Raw genomic sequence first — 21648 nt, forward strand, 5'->3', positions numbered from 1 at the left:
CCCTGAACCCCTAGCCCTCATGGATCCTTTTACTGTCTCCATGGTTTCGCCTTTTCGAAAATGTTACATACTTGGAGTCATTTAATGTATAGCTTTTTCACATTGGCAACTCTTCCTTAGTAATAAGCATTTAAGGTCCTTTCATATCTTTATGGCTTGCTAGCACATTTATTGCTGGTTAATATCCCACTGTCTGGATGTACCACAGTTTATCTGTTCATCTATTGAAGATTATCTTGGTTGCTTCCAACTTTGGCCATTATAAATAATGCTGAGATAATTTTTGCGTAGATATTTCTGTGGACATCGTTTTCAACTCATTTGGTTAAGTATCAAGGAATGTGACTGCTGCATCATATGGTGTTTAGTCCTCTAAGAAACTGCCAAACTGTCTTCCCATTGGCTTTTGCATTCCCACCAGCAGTGAATGCCCCGTGTCCTCACCTGTATTTGGTATTGTCAGAATTTTAGTCATTCTCTCATTTTAATATTGCAGTTGCATAATAATATATGATCTTGAACATCTTTTTCATATGCTTATTTGCTATCTATATATCTTTGAGTTTTCCATATTTTTGCCCATTTTTAATTGGGTTTTCTAATTATTTAGTTTTAAGAGTCCTTTGTATATTTCGCTAATCCTTTACCCAGATTTTTTTTCAAGATTTTTTCTGTGGATTGTTTTTTCATTCTCCTTTTAATGAAATTCAACTTACCAGTTTTTTCTTTCACTGATCATGTCTTTGGTGTTTAAGAAGTCATCTCCAAACCCAAGATCACCTTGACTTTCCCGTGTATTATCTTTTAGGAGTTTTACACTTTTACATCTTAAAAAGTTTCCAAATAAATGGATAGTTCTCAATTTTTGTTATTGATTTCCAATTTAACTCTTTTATAATCAGAAACCACTCTGTATAACTTCAGTCCTTTAAAATTTGTTGAAACTTGTCTTACAATTCAGGAAATAGTCAAATTTAAATATTCTACCTGTGCGTTAATGTATGTGCTGAAATTGTTGCAGCATGTCCTAGAGAAGCCTATTAATAGTATTTCCATCTTCTATACTTCATTGATTTTTATCTATTTTTTATACTTTTTATTGTTCACATCAAATGAGACAGCTATATTACAAGTCTCAAGCTGTGACTTTGGACATAAGTTATATTTTTGCTTTTACTTAATATTGAGAACATATCATTGCATGCTAAGTCACTTCAGTTGTGTCTGACTCTTTGCGACCCCATGGACTGCAGCCCGCCAGGCTCCTCTGTCCATGGGTTTCTCCAGGCAAGAATACCGGAGTGGGTTGCCATTTGCTTCTCCCAACATATCACTGGAAGAATATATATTTAAAATTGTTACATAATATCTTCCTGGCTAAATGAAACTTTATGTAGGCTGTATCCCTAGTCATACATTATTTTACAGATGGTTTTATCTTGATATAGCCACAGGTAGTGAATGTTACCATGTTCTGCCCAAACCTCCGTCAGGAACTGCCAGCAACCAACAGCTTTTGGTCATCAGCCATGTACAGGAATTGTCCTTGGCTGAAGGAAGTCACCTCAGCCAAAGGCATGTCCCCTTTCTGGACACAGCCAGCATCCTTTGTTAAGAACAGAGTTGCCGAGACCCACCCCCTTGGCCAAAGCCCCTCTTTCTCCTCTCCTCTGAGACTCCAGGTAAATCTTTGCACTCGCCACCTGTCCTCTCCATGCTTCCCTGTGGGTTTCTTCTAGCCTCTCTTCCAGTTCTCCAATAGCTTTTAACTGTCAAATCTGACATTAAACCTACTTCCATAATATCTAGGTTTTTTTTTTTTTCTGTCACTTCTTGTGGTTGTTAATTATTTATTGCTTTTTGAAGTTTGGCTTTATCTCCATGTTTAAGCATGCTCAATCATGTCCAACTTTTCGCTACCCTATGTTGTAGCCTGCCAGGCTCCTCTGAGGTTGGGTTTTTTTTTTTTTTTTTTTCTTTTTTTTGCTTAAACTTTCATTTGAGAATTTGTTTTTTGGAAATAATTGAGAACTAAGATGATGGTGGCTTTCTTCAGAATGAGGTTTTGTTTCCTCTAAAGGACCTTGGTATGCCATAATTCCAAAAAGTGAAGCTTGAGATTCTTGAGTTTCCTCTCCAGAGTAAGCCCTTTGGGGACCACACCCACAAAAAGGAAGCCGTGGTAGGTACTGTGGCCTGTGTTACGTAGTGCACAGAGGATGGGCTAAAGAGGAAGGTGCATCTTGCTACTCCAGAGATGATTCTCCCTATCACTCTGCTCCCCTCGTCTGTCACTACCTGAGTGAAAATGCAACAGAGATGCCTTTATGGATCCTATCACACAGCTCTCTTTTAGCTGCAAAGCATGCTGGAAAACTAGCATTTTAAGGTGTTGTAAAGAGTGTTGCAGACAGAATCCTAAGACAAGCCCCATGATCTCTGCTTCCTAGGTGTTGGCATCTCCAATTAGGTTATACTGCATGGCCAAGGAATTACGCAGATCTAATTAAGGTCCCAAATCAGCTGAATTTGAGTTCATAAGGGAGATTTTTCTGAGGGTCTAATAACATGAGTTTTAAAAAAGTTTTCTCCAGCTGGTAGCATGAGATGAGAGAGATTCCACGTGTGAGAAGGACTGAACATGCCACTGCTGCTTTGAAGGTAGAAAGAGCCACACGGCAAGGCAGTCTAGTCCCTGGAAGCGGTGAGCACTGGCCCACCTGCCCGCCCTCCAGCAGCCAGCAAGGAAACGGGCTCCACACAGCAATCACAAGGAATGGGACTCGGCAAGTAACAGGTAGGAGCTGGAAAGTAGTCAAGCCACTGCTTTGATTCCCGTCTTACGAGACTATATGCAGAGAATTCAGCCAAGCCATCCTAAACTTCTGACTTTAGAACTGCAAGACCATAAAGGAATGTTATTTTAAGCCACTGAGTTTGTGGAAATAATAGTTATTCTTTGTCTTCCACCAAGATTCACAAAGGGGTAAAATGTCCCAAGTACAAAGGTTCAGATACTGGGTGGCCAAAGTGAACAATAAGGTGTTTACTCCAAGGGTTAATAACTGAATTATTTGAGATAAGCTATTCAGTCACAAGGTTTTGTGGAAACTCTTAAAGAAATAGGATGGCCCAGTTCTTAAAAATGCCCCAGCGTTTTAGAGCAGCTGAGGCCCACATGTATGCAAAAAAGAGCAGACAGACAGCTTTCATACTAGCTACAGATACCTTTTGAGTAGAACTCTGATTTAGCTCAAAATGCAGCAAACTTAAATGTACTAAAATGAACACATCCTACAGTAAATTAAATCACATCAGCATGAAAGAACAAGTATATACAAAATCTTTATAAACTCACATATTTTTGCCAAAAGTGTACAAGCAGTCTCATTTCACTGGGACAAAAAAGAATATTTTTGTTCTCCACAGGTCACTGAATGAAGTCATTGTACAATTCAGAGAAGCTATACATAGAAACTGAACTGGGTGTGAAAAACAATACTGTTTCACTCACAGTTGAACTGAAACATTGTAAATGTGTTAATACCTGCTATAAAACAATGTTTTATCTAATAAACAGTATTAACCTGCTTGCTAAATAGGCTTTGATTTATGCACATATTTCCAGAACTGTTAAACATCTCATACTGATACAGGATTCATACAGTTGCTAATTTTTAGTTTTAATAGGGTATTAGCAAAAAATAATATGAACTGGTCTCTTTGCAAAGCCATACACTTACTTTCCTTCTGTGAAAACGACACATTAGTTAAATTTTGTTAGCCTCTCCTCCAAAAAGTCTGGTGTTTTACCAACCCTGAAACCTCACTAGCTGAGTCCACTGCTATTCTCCACTGACAGACTGGCCCAGACCTCAAGTTGCTCAGGACCTGGAATATCTTTATACCCAGAAATGTTCCACTGATAAAGGACAGTGGTCCAGGGGGGACGCAGCCACAGGTGCCACCCCACCATGGGCTCAGCTGCTGCAGTGACAGGACACAGAGCAGGTGAGCCAGGCTCGCTCACCCCCGGCACTGGGCTTCTGCAGTCACTCACGACAGATAAACTGGTTGGCAGACATGGCCCTGAGTCCTTGAATGGTGTTCCCTTTGCCAGGCCCTCCGTGGAAGAGAATGGAGTAGAGGTGGAAAGTAGCTGCCAGTAAAAAATGTCATTCCTCCCCCTCACTCTTCCAAACCCTCCATTCCCTCTTTATGAAAACATTCAATTATAAGAACTCTTCTCTCTCCTTGTACTAGTGGAAGAAATAAAGAGTTAAGAGACTTCAGCAAGCAAGGCCTTTAGTGCAAATAAAATGAGTTCCCATTAAGGTCAAAATGTTATGTTGTAATTAAGTACCATGCTGGCTTCTTGATACCTTTTAAGGTCCAATTTTACCTTCTTTGAAATGGTTAAAGTATGTTTCAGCCAATTTCCTCCTGCAAATAGAGGAGTAGGAACTGTCAAAAACTTCATGTTATTGAAGGCAAAGCAGCCTCACGTCATCTAATCAGCTCAGTTGAGTCTGTTTTTAAAAAGCAGGACCCTTGTCCTATATTCAAGATTTTCTCACGTACGTGAGGCATCTAAATTCTATGTTGTTAGAGTAGCCTATGTTTTATTAGAATATATTTACCTAAGACCAAAGTTAGGTGAGAAAGATTTAAAAAAAAAAAAATCTTCTAAGACTCCTTCCCTTCCAATGAGGAAAGGGGTGACAAAAATTCAAGTGTCAATTTCCCTTTTCTGGGAAGAGGTTTAGAAAGGCTGGGCTCACCTTCAGAACTCTAGCAGTTCCTGTTGAAATCTATCAGATCTAAAATATAAAAGTCAGGAAAAATAGTTACAAAACTGGGTATTTCTTAAAGACATAAAACCTTGGTAATACCGGAAGAACCATGTGAAGGAAATGTTTAAAGAGAGCTAATATACATTCTTGGTTAAGTGAAGATAGAGAAAATGAGGATGCAGCATCTTACATATGTTTTCTTTTTATGTCAGGATATGATACAATGAGGAGTCGCTGAGGCAGCCTGACCCCTGAAGTGAACTGCTCAGCTATTCTGTTACCCTAAAGAGGTTTGCAAAAGGATTGCTGTGCACAGACTGAGCTTTGCGGACTAACCGTGTCCAGTAGCTGTTCTCCTGAGAGAACAAAACCACCTGGCAAACTTAAAGGCAAGTGTTTCCATTCTTTTAATTAACTAGGCTATGTTAAAATTAACATCAAAACCAGCTCTGAACCAACCAGCCCACCATGATGTAGTGCAAATCTCGCAGTGGCAGAATACCCTCGGAAAGGCTACACGTTGGTCTCCAGTCCCAGCAAACGCCCCATTCTCTCCACATTCTTATCAATTGTGGCTTGGCACGTTATCTCCTTAGCACATTCCATAGGAAACCAGCCCCGTTCTCCGTCTCGAAGTCTTTCCCCTTCATACCAGCCTGCAAAAAAGAGCAGAGGTCTCAGGGGACACCAAGTATTTGGAGGAATCTTGATTGTGTTTGGCTCCAAGGGAGGAGCGTAGGGGCAAATTTCAGAGCCAGCATTCTGCTCCAGGTTGGGCACCATGGATGATGCAAGGTGAGGAGAGAGGTGGAACAGAGGGAAACCTTTCAAGAGGGAATCAATGGCATGCCATGATGAAAGGCAGGACATGATCAGAGGCCCTGAAGTCAGCTGGTTGGGAGAGTTTAGGAGCTTGGGCTGAGTTGAAGAAAGGAATGATGATGCTTTGGGTAGCGAGAAAGTAATTTTTTTTTACTTTATTCTTTTAATTGAAGTATAGTTGATTTACAGTGTTTTGTTAGTTTTAGGTGTACAGCAAAGTGATTCAGTTATACACATATATATATATATATATATATTTTTTTTTTTTTTCCAGATTCTTTTTTTCCCTTTAAGGTTGGTTATCTCAGAAGTCTCGAACTGTCCTGATTTGTTTTCATTCCTTTATTCTGTTCCATGGCAGTGATTTCCACTACTGTGTATTCCAACTCACTTATCCATTCTTCTGCCTCATTTATTCTCCTGTCGATTCCTTCTAGGTATGTTTTTCACTTCAGTTATTGTATCCTTCCACTCTGGTTGTTATCTTTTATAACTCTTTAAAACTCTCTGTAACTTCTCTGTGCATCTGTTCTTTCCCATATTCTTGGATCATCTTTATGATCATTACTCAGAATTCTTTCTTGAGTAGATTGCTGATCTCCACGTCAGTTAAGTTGCTTTTCTGAGGTTTTATCTTGTTCCCTTGTCTGAAACATATTCCTGCGCCATCTCATTTTGTCTAAACTTCTGTGTGTTTTTTTGTATATTTGGAAGGTTAGTTGTGTTTCTCAAACTTGGAGAAGTGGCGCTCTACAGGGGATGTCCTGTATGTCTCAACAGTACACTCCGCTCACATCACCCAAGGGCCAGAGGCTAGCTGGTGCCTTCCCACTGGTAGGTGGACCTGGGTCTTGGCTCTCTGGTGGGCCAAGTTAACATGGCCAATCAACAGGGCCATGTTATGGGTTGTGTCTACAGGTGGCTGTGGGTTCAAGAATTCTTTAGGGAGCCTGTCTGCTTATGTCTGTGGCTGTGTTCCTGCTCTGTTGATTGGCTGGCCTGAGGCTTGCCATTACTGGAGCCTCTGGGATGTTGGGTAGAACCAGGTCTTGGTACTAATAAGCCACTATGTCAGGCACCAGGATTGTCATGTGGTTGAACATAACCCAGTACGCCTGCCACCAGTGTCTGTCCAGACCGTGAGCCACAGCTGACTCCTGTTTCCTCAGGAGAACCTCCAAGACCCGCAGGTAGGTCTGATGGAGGTTCCTGTGGACTCACTGCTTTTGCCCTGGGTTCTGCTTACACATGACCTTGTGTATGTCCTCCATGAGTGAAGTCTTACTTCCTCCCGACCTGTGGAGAGCCTACACTCCTGCTGGCTTTTGAAGCCAAATCTCTGGGGGCTACTCCTCCTGATGTCAGACCCCCAGGTGGGGAGCTTGAAGTGGGGCTCAGAACTCACTCCTGTGGGAGAACTCTTGTAATATAATTGTTCTCCAGTTTGTGGGTCGCCTACCTGGGTGGAGGGAATGTGAGACTTGCTTGTATCATAAGTGCACCCCTTGATCTTGTTGGGTTTTTTCTTCTTTGTCTTTGGATATATAGTATCTTTTTTTGGTAGGTTCCAGTCTTTTTATTGATGGCTGTTTACCAGTTGTGATTTTTGTGTGCTCAGGAGAGGGGGTGACCTTAGAGTCCTTCTACTGTACCATCTTGTCCCCCATCTGACTTAAGTGAGGAAGGAGGAAACTCTGGAGCTGAGAACTAGGTCACTGGGGGACCAGGGAGGAAGGAAACCTTTCATGGTTCCTTTTGACTAACAGCCATGTTAACTGCAGCCTATTAAAAAACATTTAGAAACAGTAATGTGTAGATAAAGGAGAGAAAGGTGCATAGGAGAAAAACAAAGGTTAGGGAACATAAGCATTGACAATAAAATGAGACCCTGAATGCTGGACCACCACCATCCCACTGAAACACTCCCACTCACCATCGCTAACACGCTGATAAATAAGGACCACATCCGCCACCTGTAGAGAGAGTTCATCTGGCTGTTTGGCAGTAAATGATCGAATGATTTCCACTTGGGTCAGTGCTGAGGGGGAAAGAGAACATAATGAGAAATGAAACAGGGACAAATCAATAATTTGCATTTACTCAGCCAGCATGGATAGAAAAAAGGTAGGCTCCAAAAAGAAGCAGAAATGAGTTTCTAGGAACTCCCTTACTCGGCCAAGAGCTTCAGTTAGAAGCTCAGAATCAAGAGAGGCCTTTTATGATACATGAATCCCCTCAAAAATAGCCTTGATAAGTCATTAGATACATCACACAATACAACTAGGAACAGCCACAGGGGAAACTGAGGCAAGACAGACTGGGTGTGTGTCAAGGCCATGCAGCTGAGGATAAAATCCAAAATCTATGCAGTTCTCCTGGTTCTCACCCAGGGTGCTGCCCCAGCCCACCTAGAAGCACCTGCGAGCTGCCAGAGAAGTGTAGAAATAAAAAGTTCCAGCCAAATGTTAGATCCTAACAGACAAACTTCTACTTCAGTGACTTGGTCCTGGCTGACCTGAATTCTTACTTTGTTTTTTAATATGAAACTTGATTCCAGAGAAATTTCAAGCCAGTCACTTTAGCTTTGACTTTAAGCTGTGATTTGTGAGTGCTCCAGGAGATCCAGTTTTGTTGCCCCAGTTCTTTGAGTTTGCCCTTCCAGCTAGAATCACCCAGAGCAGCATAACGTCAAAGCAGAATGCTTAGCACGTGGCACTACCCTTCACTGTGTCAGTTCCTAGCTCCCTAGAAAATGAAAACATTTTTAATACTATTTAATAACAAAAAGTCAAAAGGAAGGGTACAGTGATTTACCTTAAGGTTAAAAGTACACTTTAGTATGGAGAAGGTTTAAATATGCTACTACTGCCCATTAACAAACTAGAAATGGAGGAGCTTGATAGTACAAGCAAGGCGGTCGGTGTACATTTAACTTTATTCTCACTATCGTATTATATAAATGATGCACCTAACTTGCAGGTGATTTAAGAGACTCAGGAAGGCTATGCAATGATGTGCCACGTTTATAGAGCAAAGAACTGCACTTCAGGTTGGAATTTGTCCCCTTGTCTTCCAAAGCGGGGTGCACCCAGTGCTGATGTGGGGCAACAAGAAGGAAACCTTGGAAACTTACAAAGCGAGTAGTGTGGAATTTAACCACTAACAACCCAGCAACCAGCAGGGGGCAGAGCTCTCTCTGTTTCAGATTGTCAGCCCTCCGGGTACTTACAGGTCCGATCTGGAGGCTGCTTCCCACTGCTGTGTCCCAGGGCAGTTATCCAACGGGCTCGTTCACTCCTAAACGCAGGGAACATCCAGTTGAGAGATTCGACAGTGCTTAGATACAGAATGAGGTCTATTCTAGAATGTAAAGGCTTCTTTCCCCCAAAACAGGGCAGAGATTCTCTAGAAAGGTAAGCAGCTGGTCTTCAAAACCAATTTTAAAATGATAATCTGAAAAATGTAAATAAGCCCCAAACAAGTCATTGTCAAGAGATTCTGAATGACTCTGTCTTGTTATTAAGTGGAATTTCTCATATGACAGTTTGTTGTTGTTTAGTTGCTAAGTTGTGTCTGAATCTTTTGTGACCCCACAAACTGGAGCCTGCCGGGCTCGCCTGTCCATGGGATTTTCCAGGCGAAAATACTGCAGTGGGTTGTCATTTCCTTCACCAGGGATCATCTTGTTAACAAATAGCTGATTACACTGATAATCACAAAAAGATACTCTGTACACTCACAATCTGATATTTAACATTTCAAAATAAAATTTCATGAAAAAAAAAATCCTAGTAAATCTATCTCTTGCCACTCCCTCCTCTTTTCCCTGCACACTCACTCATTTCCAAATAAATGAGAAAACTGAAAAACTGACACATTTAAAGTTGTTCTGTCCTCCTGCAACAAACATTGCCAAATGTAAGCCTTAGTGAACTAGAAATTCTCTGTTCTCAGATGCTTAAAGTGATTTAGTGATTACAGACAAAAGCAATTTTTTAAGGTTTAAAAAGATTTTTTTTATATTACGCTCTAATTATATGAAACAATAATTATTTAACTAAAAGATCAAAAGTTTAAGATGAGCAAACATTACTCTGTAATACAGTAACCCCAAGTTTCTGATTTGGACAGTCAAATATTAGGACTGTGATTAAATAAACCACACAAACATATACACTTTAAAATCTTTTAGGAAGCATTTGTCAGACATACCACTTGAGATACATTATTTCCTTTAAGTTTCCCAAAAGCCTGTTCAAAGGATGAGAAGATTGAACAGAAGTTCCAAGGTAAGTGACGCAAACCAAGGTCAGTTTCTACTACTACACTCTACCTAAGTAAGAGATTAAGAAAGGGATGCCTTATAATAATAAAAAAATAACCAGATGGGACCTAATCAAACTTAACAAGGTTTTGTACAGAAAAGAAAACCATAAACAAAATGAAAAAATAACCTATGGACTGGGAGAAAATACTTGCAAATGATGTGACCAACATGGGCTTAATCTCCAAAATATACAAACAACTCATACAGCTCATAGGGCTTCCTTGGTGACTCAAGAGAGTGAAGTGCAATGAAGGAGACGGGTTCAATCCCTGGGTCTAGAAAATCGATCCCTGGCTCAGGAAGATCCCTTGGAGTAAGGGAATGGCTACCTACTTCAGTATTCTTGCCTGGAGAATCCCATGGACAGAGGAGCCTAGTAGGTTAGAGTGCAAGGGGTCACAGAGTAGGACTCAACAACTAACTTTCTCACTTTCATACAACTCAGTTAAGAAAAACCCAATCAAAAAATGGGCAGAAGACCTAGACACTTCTCCAAGGAAGATGTACAGGTGACCAGTAGGCATATGAAAAGATGTTCAACCTCACTAATTATCAGGGCTCCCCTGGTGGCTCAGACAGTAAAGAGTCTGCCTACAGTGCAGGAGACCCAGGTTTGATTCCTGGGTCGGGAAGATCCCTTGGAGAAGGAAATGGCAACCCACTCCAGTATCCTTGTCTGGAAAATCCCATGGACAGAGGAGCCTGGCAGGCTACAGTCCATGGGGTCGCAAAGAATCAGACATGACTGAGCGACTAGGCACATGAAAAGATAGTCAGCCTCACTATGAGAGAAATGCAAATCAAAACTACAATGACGTGTCACTTCACACCAGTTAGAATGGCCATCATTAAAAAGTCTACAAATCACAAATGCTGGAGAAAGTATGGAGAAAAGGGAACCCCTCACACTGTTGGTGGAAATGTAAGTTGGTACAGCCTCTATAGAGGTTCCTCAGAAAACAAACGAGAACTACCATAAGGATGCCTTAACAACCTGGACCTGAAAGATGCTTCTGTCATTCCATCTTTATTCCCTGACATGTATTCATCCTTCCATCCAGACTAACTTTTTATAGTTGGGAATTTGACATGCTGTTCCATACCTTTCCTATTCTTCTCAATCTTGAGTATGACCTTTCCTCTCTTTTTAACCAAGCTGTGTCCACTCATTATCACTACTTCGTTTCCCGTGGTGGCTCAGTGATAAAGAATCCGCCTGCCAATGCAGGAGATGCAGGTTTGTTCCCTGGGTCGGGAAGATCCCCTGGAGAAGGAAATGGCAACCCCTTCCAGTATTGCCTGGAATATCCCATGGACACAGGTACCTGGCAGGCTACCGTCCATGTAGTCACAAAAGCACTGGACTAAACAAGATCATATTATTGAAGAACACGCATAAAAAACTGCACTATTCTTAAGTGTATACAGATCTGTAAGTATTACTTAGGTACAACCATGTACTCACACCCCCAGATCAAGACACAGACCTACCAGGAGGTTCCTTTCTGTTCTTTTCCAATCAATGAACTCCCGCAAAGGTAACTGCTATTCTGATTTCCATCACACAGACAAGTTTTGCTTATCTTGAACTTTATGAAAATGGAATCCTATATTGTTGTCCACTTTGATATATCTGGCTTCTTTTGTTCAAAACATTCACCCAATATTGAAAACACAAGGCTCATCTCCTCCAGGTCGGCCTCCTCTGAAGCATGAACCACATTTCTGACGTCATCCCGTTCTGGTAATGCTGTCCCCAGGCCCCCCTCCACACAGCTCTGTCACACTGCTGGGCAGGTACATACTTCCTGAAGGCAAGCACCTTATCTGTGTATCTGCCTGCACATAACAGGAACTAGTAAACACTGACCTCTGCTAAATTGTTACTATGCGTCACACACTGACCCCATCTTTTATGGGCTTATCTGTTTCTCCAACTGGGCCACAGATTCCTCCAGGACAGGAACTGGATCCTGTAAATAGTATAAGGGATTGTGTATATGCCAGGTATGGTATTTAGTGAGTACCATCTCATCTTTAGAACAGTTTTGAAAACTATTACCATTTTTTTTTCCGAGGATGAAGCTGAAGTCTGGAGTGTTAAACACCTGCTCATAGTAAAACTGCTAAGTGGTAAAGTCAGACTAAGCCAGGCAGCCAGGGATCAAAGAGGTGGTGCTCCTTAGCAAGTGCTCACAAAATAACCAGGGAGGCAGGAAGGGTAGAAACTGCAATTTGCTGAAAGACAGACTTACTTAAAAGAAAAAAATGAGGCCAATCCCTGGTTGAGCTGCTGTGTCAAGTAGTAATATGCAAAGTTCATATAGAAACTCGTGACACAGCCTTGCTTTTAAGAACTTGATCTCTCTCTAATACAGGCCCAGGGCTTTAAGGAGGTTTTATAAGGAGCCAGTAAAGCACTACCTCTTTTCATATAATCCCTTTCTTAGGTAAGGGATTTTTTTAATTCAAGCTCAACGAGAATTTCCAAAGTACAAAGGCAATTGAAAACTAAACAGTATCTTAAGGATGGAAGCGCTGTTTGCCAAGCGTAACCTGAAACGATCCATCTGTGTCTCCACACGCCATATCCAAACCTGTCCAGCTCACCATAGCATCTTCACATGGCCCTTACTGCCGTCTGCAGTCCTCACCGTGGACCCTCTCTGGCCCTGAGTGACTGGTCTCAGCAGCAGCCTCACCCCGCAGCCGGCTTCCAGAAGTCCAGATGAAATCTCGCTCCTGTGGCATACTGCCTGGATGCTAATGGCATCCTTTAGACACAGCGGCCCCTCACAGGGACTCCAGGGCACAGAACAAGACACTCCTTGTTGCCTTGCTGAAAGGAGCCGCTTCTTGAAAGGGCTTCAATGGGATCAGCCCCACCCCCTCTGAGATGCCATCAAAACCGCACGACATTACCCAGGGCTTCCACAGACTGTGCCAAGGAGCTCCCGCCTGTCGTGAGGCGGAAAGCACTGCATCTCTAAAGGAGGGAGGAGACTTGCTCCACGTAAAATGGAATTCTAAGAACAAGAAAACCCTAGGCGTAGACATACCCATTATTAAATTTAGATATCAGGTCCAGGGCTCAGAAGCAGACAGCTATTTTCTCTAGGGACAATGAGACAACACAAATTAACAGTCCACACCAAACCTAGTTCATTGAGATTTCCCTCTGCCCAAACAAAGTGCCAGAATCGACAATCAATGCCACTAATGGAGACCCGAGGCAGGTCAACTTTTAAGGCACTTCTGACTCCTCCTTTCAATTGGCATTCACCAAGTCCCTGCCTTTGCAGGAGCCCTGTGGTAGGCAGGGGTTGCTAAGTGAGTAGCACAGGGTCTCTTGCTCTTCACAGCCATCAGTGAGGGATCAGAGCAAAAGACAAACACACAGAGAATCCAACGCATCCTGCATTGTGCTGGGATGGCACCTTCTCCGTAAAACCCATCTGACCAGGAGAGAACGGAGATTGAGCTGAGAGACCCCTTTGACACAGGTATCTGGAAACGCAGTCCTTTCTGTCTACATGCATGAAATGATGCACCTCCAGTTCCCCACTCAGGAGTCAGCCATCGTAGCACCTTGACCTGTCCCTTATATGATTATGCACAGGTTTAAACTTAATTGCACAAAGGTCAAAGACACAGCCAAGCTGGACTTTCATTGAATATCAGGCATCTGCTAGAAAAGACTGATACATCCTGAGAAAGTGGAAGGCAGACTGAAACAGGCAGGAGTGTGGATGAGACAGAAGGGAATGAATGTGCCCACGGAGGGCTTCACTACTGGAGGGGGTCGTCCTGGTTTTTCAATAGAAGCCCAGAGACTTCAGCTGCTGTTTGACCTTCCTTTATCCCTTTTAAAATGGCATTTGACCAGACCCCTTTTGTGCTCCTTTTCACAGCCTGCAAATTTACTTACGGTTCCTTTTGAAACTCCTGTACCCATGGCCTTTGGAGAAAAAGTCCCCTGAGCCTTCCTAAGGTGACCATGCAGACTGCTGTTTCTGTTCATTCTCTCACACATTGAGTTCAACGAGATGAATTCAATATGTGATCCAAAGAAAACCCGCAGGGCAGAAAACATTCTCATGAATGCTGTGCAACAAAGCCTTATAAAGCTGTACCAGCTCAACTTATTTTAAAAACTCGAACCAAAGTAAAGTAGTTCCCCTAGCTCACTAAGAGTTTTAAAATTCATATTCTGTGACATGTCATATAGTTAAATCAATTGTTTCTTGTCTGTCCTATCAAACAGCTCATGAGACCTAGTCTGGTCACACACATCCTAGAGTTAACTTGAAGTGGGTCAACTACCTGTTTCCTTTAAAAAAAAAAAAAAGGCCAACGCCATCACCTGCTCTCGTTTTCCTGGATATCAATGATGAGGAATCACGAAAGATTAAGTATCCTGATGGGCACCTACAAATGTAAAAGATTATTAGACGTAGATTCAAAAAATACTACAACCTAAAATAAATTTTTCCCATACAAAGTGTCATCTCTGGATTTTTCTTAAAGGGTGAAGAGTAGGTTAGACATACTATTTACAGTTTTATTCCATCCTATTTACTTCCTGTTAATTAAGTCATTAACAGAAGCAGGAAGAGAGCAAAAGACTGCCTGCAAACAATGCCCCTTTATCAGGAGGCCCAGGAGTGGGCTGTCTGAATGGCTGACAGGACTGACCACATCCATTAGGCGTCTAGTTCATCTTGTGAGACAAATTTTGAGAAGGACCTCTGATTACAGCTTAAGGTGATTATATCTTATAGCAAAATAGAAGATAAAAGTTTGTGTTCATTACTAAACATGTCCTGCACAGGCTGGACCCAAATGCCATCCAAATTCCACTGTGAACACAGGAAGCCAAGGACACCACTTGCCGCAGCCTCACTCCATGCCAGCTGCAGCTGTCTGGGCTTCCTTCTAATGAAGGCAGACAAAGGGGGCTCCCGGGCTCCAACATTCCTCTTGAAAGGCCAGGGGGAGAAGCGACAGTAGGAAAACATTCTGCCCTCGTCCTTTTATCAAGGGTCAGCTTCTGTATTTTCCACAGACTATTGTCTCATTAATAACATAGTGACTTAAGATCTTTAACAAGCAAACAGATATAACACAGTATGGCTTAGAAGTACATCCTTAAAACGGTTTAACCACATCCCTGCGAACAAATGTTGCAAAACAGGTGGAATTTAGATAACACTTGCTCTAGCAGCACAAAACTAACAACAACAAAATCCCAGTGAATAGAGATTGAGAGAGAAGCAGTATTTCCCTGCACTTGGTTGCAAGTCCACCTTGGCTTGGATATAGAAAAATGAATTAGAATAGAGATTGAGAGAGAAGCAGTATTTCCCTGCACTTGGTTGCAAGTCCACCTTGGCTTGGATATAGAAAAATGAATTAGATTAATTGTGGGGCAATTCCAAAAAATACTCATTGGGAACCTGCCATGTACAGAGTGAGAAAAAGACAAAACAAGCTGAGTGTGGGGATTAGTAGTAAAACCATGCAGAAGCGGAGAGAAGAGTTAGAGGCTCTGAGGATGCCTCAAAAGGTAAAGGATATGCGGGTTGTCCCAGGGGGAGGTGGTGGGATGGAAATGTAGGAAGATGCAATACACTTTGATTCAGGAAGAACCAGTCCAGGATGGATCTGTTCAGACCTAGAAGCATCAGAAATGGCACCAAGTCTCCCAACTGGATAATGTGAAATTAAAGAAACGTGCATGTTAGGGGAAGCAGAGGGTACTAGAGATGACCAATTTCAGAAGGCTGCATTTCTGAAGGGAAAGGGAAGAGGAAAGGTTACATGTGGGGAAAAAATGAGAGTGCACAGATAACAGGTTGAGAAAAATTCAAAAAAGAAGGGTCAGCATAAGAGACCTGGATGGCTAACGAAATGGCATTAGAAGTAAAGAAAGATGAAATCTGGGCTGCTGGGGGTGATCCCCAGGAAGCCATTGCTCATCTTCTGATGCAGTGCCCTCAACCAGGCGGCAGAGGAAGACACCATACTGAAGATAGTTAAGGAGTAACTCAGTACAGGGCATCAGCTGCTCAAGCCAAAGCATCATCGATTCCTCTCTTTCCCTCCCGGCTACCCCAACTCATCCAGTCCTGAAGCTGGCCCCGTTGCCTCTGCCTCCACAGTATGTTTCCATCTCCTCTCACAGACCACAGTCCATGCTGCCATTTGACTCATATAATAGGACCCTAACTGCTCTCCCCAGTGAATCTCCTGCCTCCACACCTGCCTCTCCAGCTTATGCAATTCTAAACCAGTGCTTCTCAAAATACCTGGGGTGAACTGGTCTTCACCACCCCAAGACCCCTACCCCTGTTCCAATTCAGTGTGGACCAACTGTTCTCAAATACAATGAAAATGAGTTGCTGTTGAAATAATCACACACTCTGATACTGCAGAAATGTCAAATTGCTGTATGTTTTTAACTGTTTACCTCAGGCCGGGCCAGGAACAGTGTGAGGGCTGGCAGCCCACAGACCCTACTGGAGCAGCTCGGCTGAAATGCTCCAGGCTCCCAGTGTCTCAACTACCCACTCTCCCCTGACTTACTCTGATCTAGTCACTTTCACTACGTTCAGGCCAAGTTTCATGGCAGTTGGGACATGCTGTGCCCTCTGCATGGACCATTCTGGCCATGCCCTTTCCCACAGGTATTCACCTTCATCCCTCAGGGCTCAGTTCAAATGTCCCCCGGAGATGTCTTTCTGCGCCATCTAATTTGGAGGACATTCTCCACCCTAGCACCTAACACTCACTCCAGAACACATTGTCTGACTTTACTGTTGCCACTGCACTTTTTTTTTTCCACTTATTTTTAATATTAGATGACGAGGGCTTCCCTGGTAGCTTCATGGTAAAGAATGCACCTGCCAATGCAGAAGACATGGGTTTGATCCCCAGTCTGGGAAGACCACACGTGCTGCAGAGCAACTAAGACCGTGCACCGCAACTACTGAGCCTGAGCTCTAAGGTCCCCGGAGACCTCGGTTGGGGGCGGGGGCGGGGGGGGTGGGTGGGGGTGGGGCGTGGTCAGGAATGGGAGAGCAGAGGGCGGGCCAGACGGAACTGAAGGGGAAAAAAGAACCAACAAGCATGGCGCCTGCAGCAAGCGCTCGGAATTCTCGGAACAAGGCCACTCGGTGCTCTCAGGAGCAGCGCTGAGGGGCTCCCTGCAGAGGAAAGACCTGGCACCGGGAGCGAGCCCAAGGACCGAGACATCTGGTAACTTGAGGAGTTCCAAGGGTATTCCAGGAAGTGGGAAAAGTGGGCAAAGGAACAGAAAAGGAAATTTTTAACTGGAAAATAACCTGGGGGGTGCAACATCTATTCAGCCTTATAAACTATTTCAAGTCATATGATGCCCTAAATTTACCACAGACCTTTTCCTGTTTTGAGTCTGTGGACTTACACACTGCACACTTTAGTAGTTTTTCACATTTGATGGCAACTGGCTTCCTGGAGTTTCCCTTTCAGATCCAGAATAAGGCCAGGTGGGAGTGGAATAGTCTCCTGGCTGGCAGCGTCTCAGGAAGAAGCTTAACATTGTTAGAAGGCTAGAATCAGAAAGGTCAAGGTCAAGTCGCATCTTTGTCAGCAACCCATTTCCTGTGTGATTTCAGGCAATTCACTTCACCTTTTGGAATCTCATCTGATATCTGGGGAAAAAGCCGAGGGAGCTGGACATGAGGCTTATAATGAGGGTCACTACATATTGTCTAAAGATGCTCTGGAGAGCCAAAGAGGGGGCTCTTAATTTTGCCAGAACAGACATAACAATGATCCCGAAGAAACCAAGATGCTGTCTTAACTTATATGTCATCTTACTTATTACGTGCTTCAAAACTCTGAAGCACCATCCTCGAGAGACATCGACAGCTCCCTTCTTCATGCTCTCTGGCTGGCTTAGTGTCTGGCCCATCCCAGATGCTTGCCAAGTGTTTGCCCCACTTCCTTTCAGTGAGCTTTTCTGCATTCTTTGTGTAATCAAAGCTATTAATCTGTTCTTGCACAATTCCACTGTCTTATGATAGCCGAACTGCCCCTGTGCCAAAGAGCTGCCCCCTTCCTATTGCTGCTTCCTATTCCCAGGTGGCCTCTACTAAGAACAGTTTTTCAAAGAAGGTAAATATTTAGGTACAGACCTCATTCTTTTTCAAACCAGAGAATAGCCAAAGAATGTAAATAATTGATCTGAAATTCTGCAATTAATCAAGGCCAGGGTGGTGATAAAAACCTTGTTTTCTCAACTAGATTGCTAATGGACTATTTTAACCACATATAAAAGCTAAAAAACATTCTCACCTATACCTTTTGCAAACCTTAGATCAAGGAAAACATTCTACACAAACCAAAACTCTTGACTGTTCAAAACCATGTAGCCCAGTGTCAACCTGCACATTTCCAAATACAGCATATAACAGCTTGCCAGGATTTTAAACAGCTGATTTGAAAAAAAAAAAAAAGTGCCTTTTGACTGTCCTGTTTTTTTCCAGCACCAAAGTATTTGTCCAGATTTTTACTTTGCAACTGTAACTGAGTTGTGATCAGGGGAGAATGAGGGAGTCATTCCTTCCATACCCAAGGAGAGAGCTACCCGTTCACATCTTCTGGAATGTTCTCTTGCTATTAATTAAAGAGCTACAAATATGAGTCATACCCACGGGTTTATGGGTGACACAACTAGATATTCTGAGAATTTCTGGTTGAGGAAATGAACATCCATTCAGTCCACGGCAAGAAAAAGGGTGGAACATGGGTACAGAAAGTCCCAGGAAAGGACTGAGCCTTGGTATAAAAACTGGACGTGCCGGCTTACTGCCTACTCTCTTGGAGTAATCTCAGAAACCAGCAGCAGAGATTACATAAATTATGGATGAGACAGTCAGGAAAAGATCTGTTGATATGTTGGCAAGATCTGAATCAAGAACAAACAATCCTTATAAACACAGAGAAAAGGAAAACATAAGCAAAACCAACAACACTTTCTCCCTTATTAAAAATGACAAACGAATGTCTTCATCTCTGAATAATTCTTTAGAATGTCTGGACAAGCAGTCATCTCTGAAGTGTTTAAGACTTATTTTCATCCTTAAAGTTCTTTAAGATCTAAAGTTCAGACATACTAAATTCTCTTTTTTGAGAGAGGCTTCCCCCAAACAGAGGAGATCTAGGTCTGTCTTTACACACTAAGGGATTTAATCATTTTTTTAAATATAAATTTATTTATTTTAATTGAAGGTTAATTACTTTACAATATTGTGTTGGTTTTGCCATACGTCAACATGAATCTGCCACAGGTGTACACATGTTCCCCATCCTGAACCCTGCTCCCTCCTCCCTTCCCGTACCATCCCTCTGGGTCGTCTCAATGCACCAGCCCCAAGGATCCTGTATCATGCATCGAACCTGGACTGGTGATTCGTTTCATATATGATATTCAGTCAGTTCAGTTCAGTCACTCAGTCGTGTCCGACTCTTTGTGACCCCACAAATCGCAGCATGCCAGGCCTCCCTGTCCATCACCAACTCCTGGAGTTTAATCATTTTTAAGAGTTGAAGAAATGCCTTCAAGAAATGCCTCAGCCTTGGCCTTAGGTGTGTCCCCCTGCTGGTCACCTGCACAGCCCAGTAAGCACCACACCCACCAAAGGTGCCCTCCCGAGACTTGCAAACACAGAGGAGCATCCTTGGAATGCGGCAGGGCTTTCCAGCCCTTTCCTGGAAGAATTCTGGGGCCTAAGGAAGAGGCATTTCTTTGTTTTATAAACAAACAGAGGGGATGGCGCTCCTTTTCTTACTCATTCCCTCTGTCAGCCTGAGAAGTGCATTTGGAATACTCCCTTTCTGCTGTTTTTAAATCTCAAATAGCTTTCTATACCCTGCCCCTCTTGGTTTTCTTTACCCTTTGAAAAGTTACTTCTAGTGCCCAAAACATGAAATGATCATTCATCATTTCACATGGATAGCTTTTCCCCTTCTTTTTCTTTTCTTGTATCTCTAACAAACCAGGGTCCCTGTTAACTATTCTTAGAAGAATATTTAAGAAGAATTTAAGAAGACGGTAGACTTGACAATTAAGCCCCCTTAGCTTAAGAATTCTTATATATTCTTAAGAATATTTAAGAAGAATTCTTTCATTAAGATTTTGTTACAGTCTTAGGGTTGTTATTCACCCTGATTCATTTTCATCACACCGTGTAAGAGCCAAGTAGGAGAGAGTATAGGAACCCCAGAGAACCAAGGATTAGGGACCTTCTTTCCCTTCAAGGCTTCAACCTCTGACCCAACATAATACCTGCCTATGATGCTATGGTTTTTCCTGTGGTCATGTATGGATGTGAGAGTTGGACTGTGAAGAAGGCTGAGCGCCAAAGAATTGATGCTTTTGAACTGTGGTGTTGGAGAAGACTCTTGAGAGTCCCTTGGACTGCAAGGAGATCCAACCAGTCCATTCTGTAGGAGATCAGCCCTGGGATTTCTTTGGAGGGAATGATGCTAAAGCTGAAACTCCAGTACTTTGGCCACCTCATGCGAAGAGTTGAATCATTGGAAAAGACCCTGATGCTGGGAGGGATTGGGGGCAGGAGGAGAAGGGGATGACAGAGGATGAGATGGCTGGATGGCATCACTGACTCGATGGACGTGAGTCTCAGTGAACTCCGGGAGTTGGTGATGGACAGGGAGTCCTGGCGTGCTGCGATTCATGGGGTCGCAAAGAGTCGGACACGACTGAGCGACTGATCTGATCTGATCTGATGACTATTTTAAGAGGAGGCTTCCAGTTTCCAAACAAATTGGCCAACTATCTCTAAATGGACAAAATCGCAATGTAACTGAATAGGATCCTACAGGGCCTTCTCGGGACAGAACCCCCACCCCCACTGTCCTCTGCTGCAGCTCCTTCCAGAGGTACCTAAATAAAAGTATCTGATGCACAGTCTTGAGCTATGTCACAGATACTAAAACCACCACCAAAATGGAAGGAATTAACTACTTGATGATCATGTACCCCCAGACCCACTGGTACCTAAGGATTGATAAGGTAAACCACCCTGTTACCTGAAATCAACCAATCAGAACTGTGCACCAGCTGACCACATACCCTGTAACCCCTTCCCTCACCGGGCCTTTAAAAATGCTTTGCTGAAATCCATCTGGGTGTTTGGGGGTTTCAGAGCACAAGTCACCCATCCCTGTGTTGGCACCTTCACAATAAAGGCTGCACTTCCCTTCATCACAACCCGGTGTCAGTAGATTGGCTTTACAGTGCACAGGCAAGCGGACTCAAGTTTGGTCATTAACAGCGAGGGCAGACTTGACAATTAAGCCCCCTTAGCTTCATCCCATATGGGCTTCCCTGGTGGCTCAGATGGTAAAGAATCTGCTTGCAGTGCAGGAGATCAGGTTCGATCCGTGGGTTGGGAAGATCCCCTGGAAAAGGGAATGGCAACCTACTCCAGTATTCGTGCCTGGAGAATCCTACAGAGAGAAAAGCCTGGCAGGCTACAGTCCACGGGGTCACAAAGAGTCGGCCATAACTGAGCAACTAACACTACCGCTACTACCTTCATCCCATGTGAGAACGGACTGCCTACTAACTGCTGCTGAAACCGCAGGCACAAACGTGATGACTGTTCTGCCTCTGCATAAACTCTGGACAGGAAAGAGGGT

At 43.1% G+C, this 21648-nt stretch overlaps 1 protein-coding gene across 5 annotated transcripts in view; it reads right to left on the reverse strand.

The window, feature by feature from the left end:
• Positions 1 to 3320: 3320 nt before the first annotated feature.
• ARHGEF26 (Rho guanine nucleotide exchange factor 26) overlaps positions 3321 to 21648 on the reverse strand; it is a 138394-nt gene continuing 120066 nt past the window's right edge. For all 5 annotated transcript variants that reach the window (XM_055569287.1, XM_055569284.1, XM_055569282.1 and 2 more), the window contains 3 exons: positions 8845 to 8912; positions 7549 to 7653; positions 3321 to 5449 (listed from right to left, as the gene is read on the reverse strand). In XM_055569287.1, coding sequence (XP_055425262.1) covers positions 5307 to 5449; positions 7549 to 7653; positions 8845 to 8912 — 316 coding nt within the window. In that variant the 3' untranslated portion in view covers positions 3321 to 5306. The remainder of the gene's footprint in view (positions 5450 to 7548; positions 7654 to 8844; positions 8913 to 21648) is intronic.

Source organism: Bubalus kerabau, chromosome 2 (genome assembly GCF_029407905.1).
Source record: "Bubalus kerabau isolate K-KA32 ecotype Philippines breed swamp buffalo chromosome 2, PCC_UOA_SB_1v2, whole genome shotgun sequence".
Lineage (NCBI taxonomy): Eukaryota > Metazoa > Chordata > Mammalia > Artiodactyla > Bovidae > Bubalus > Bubalus kerabau.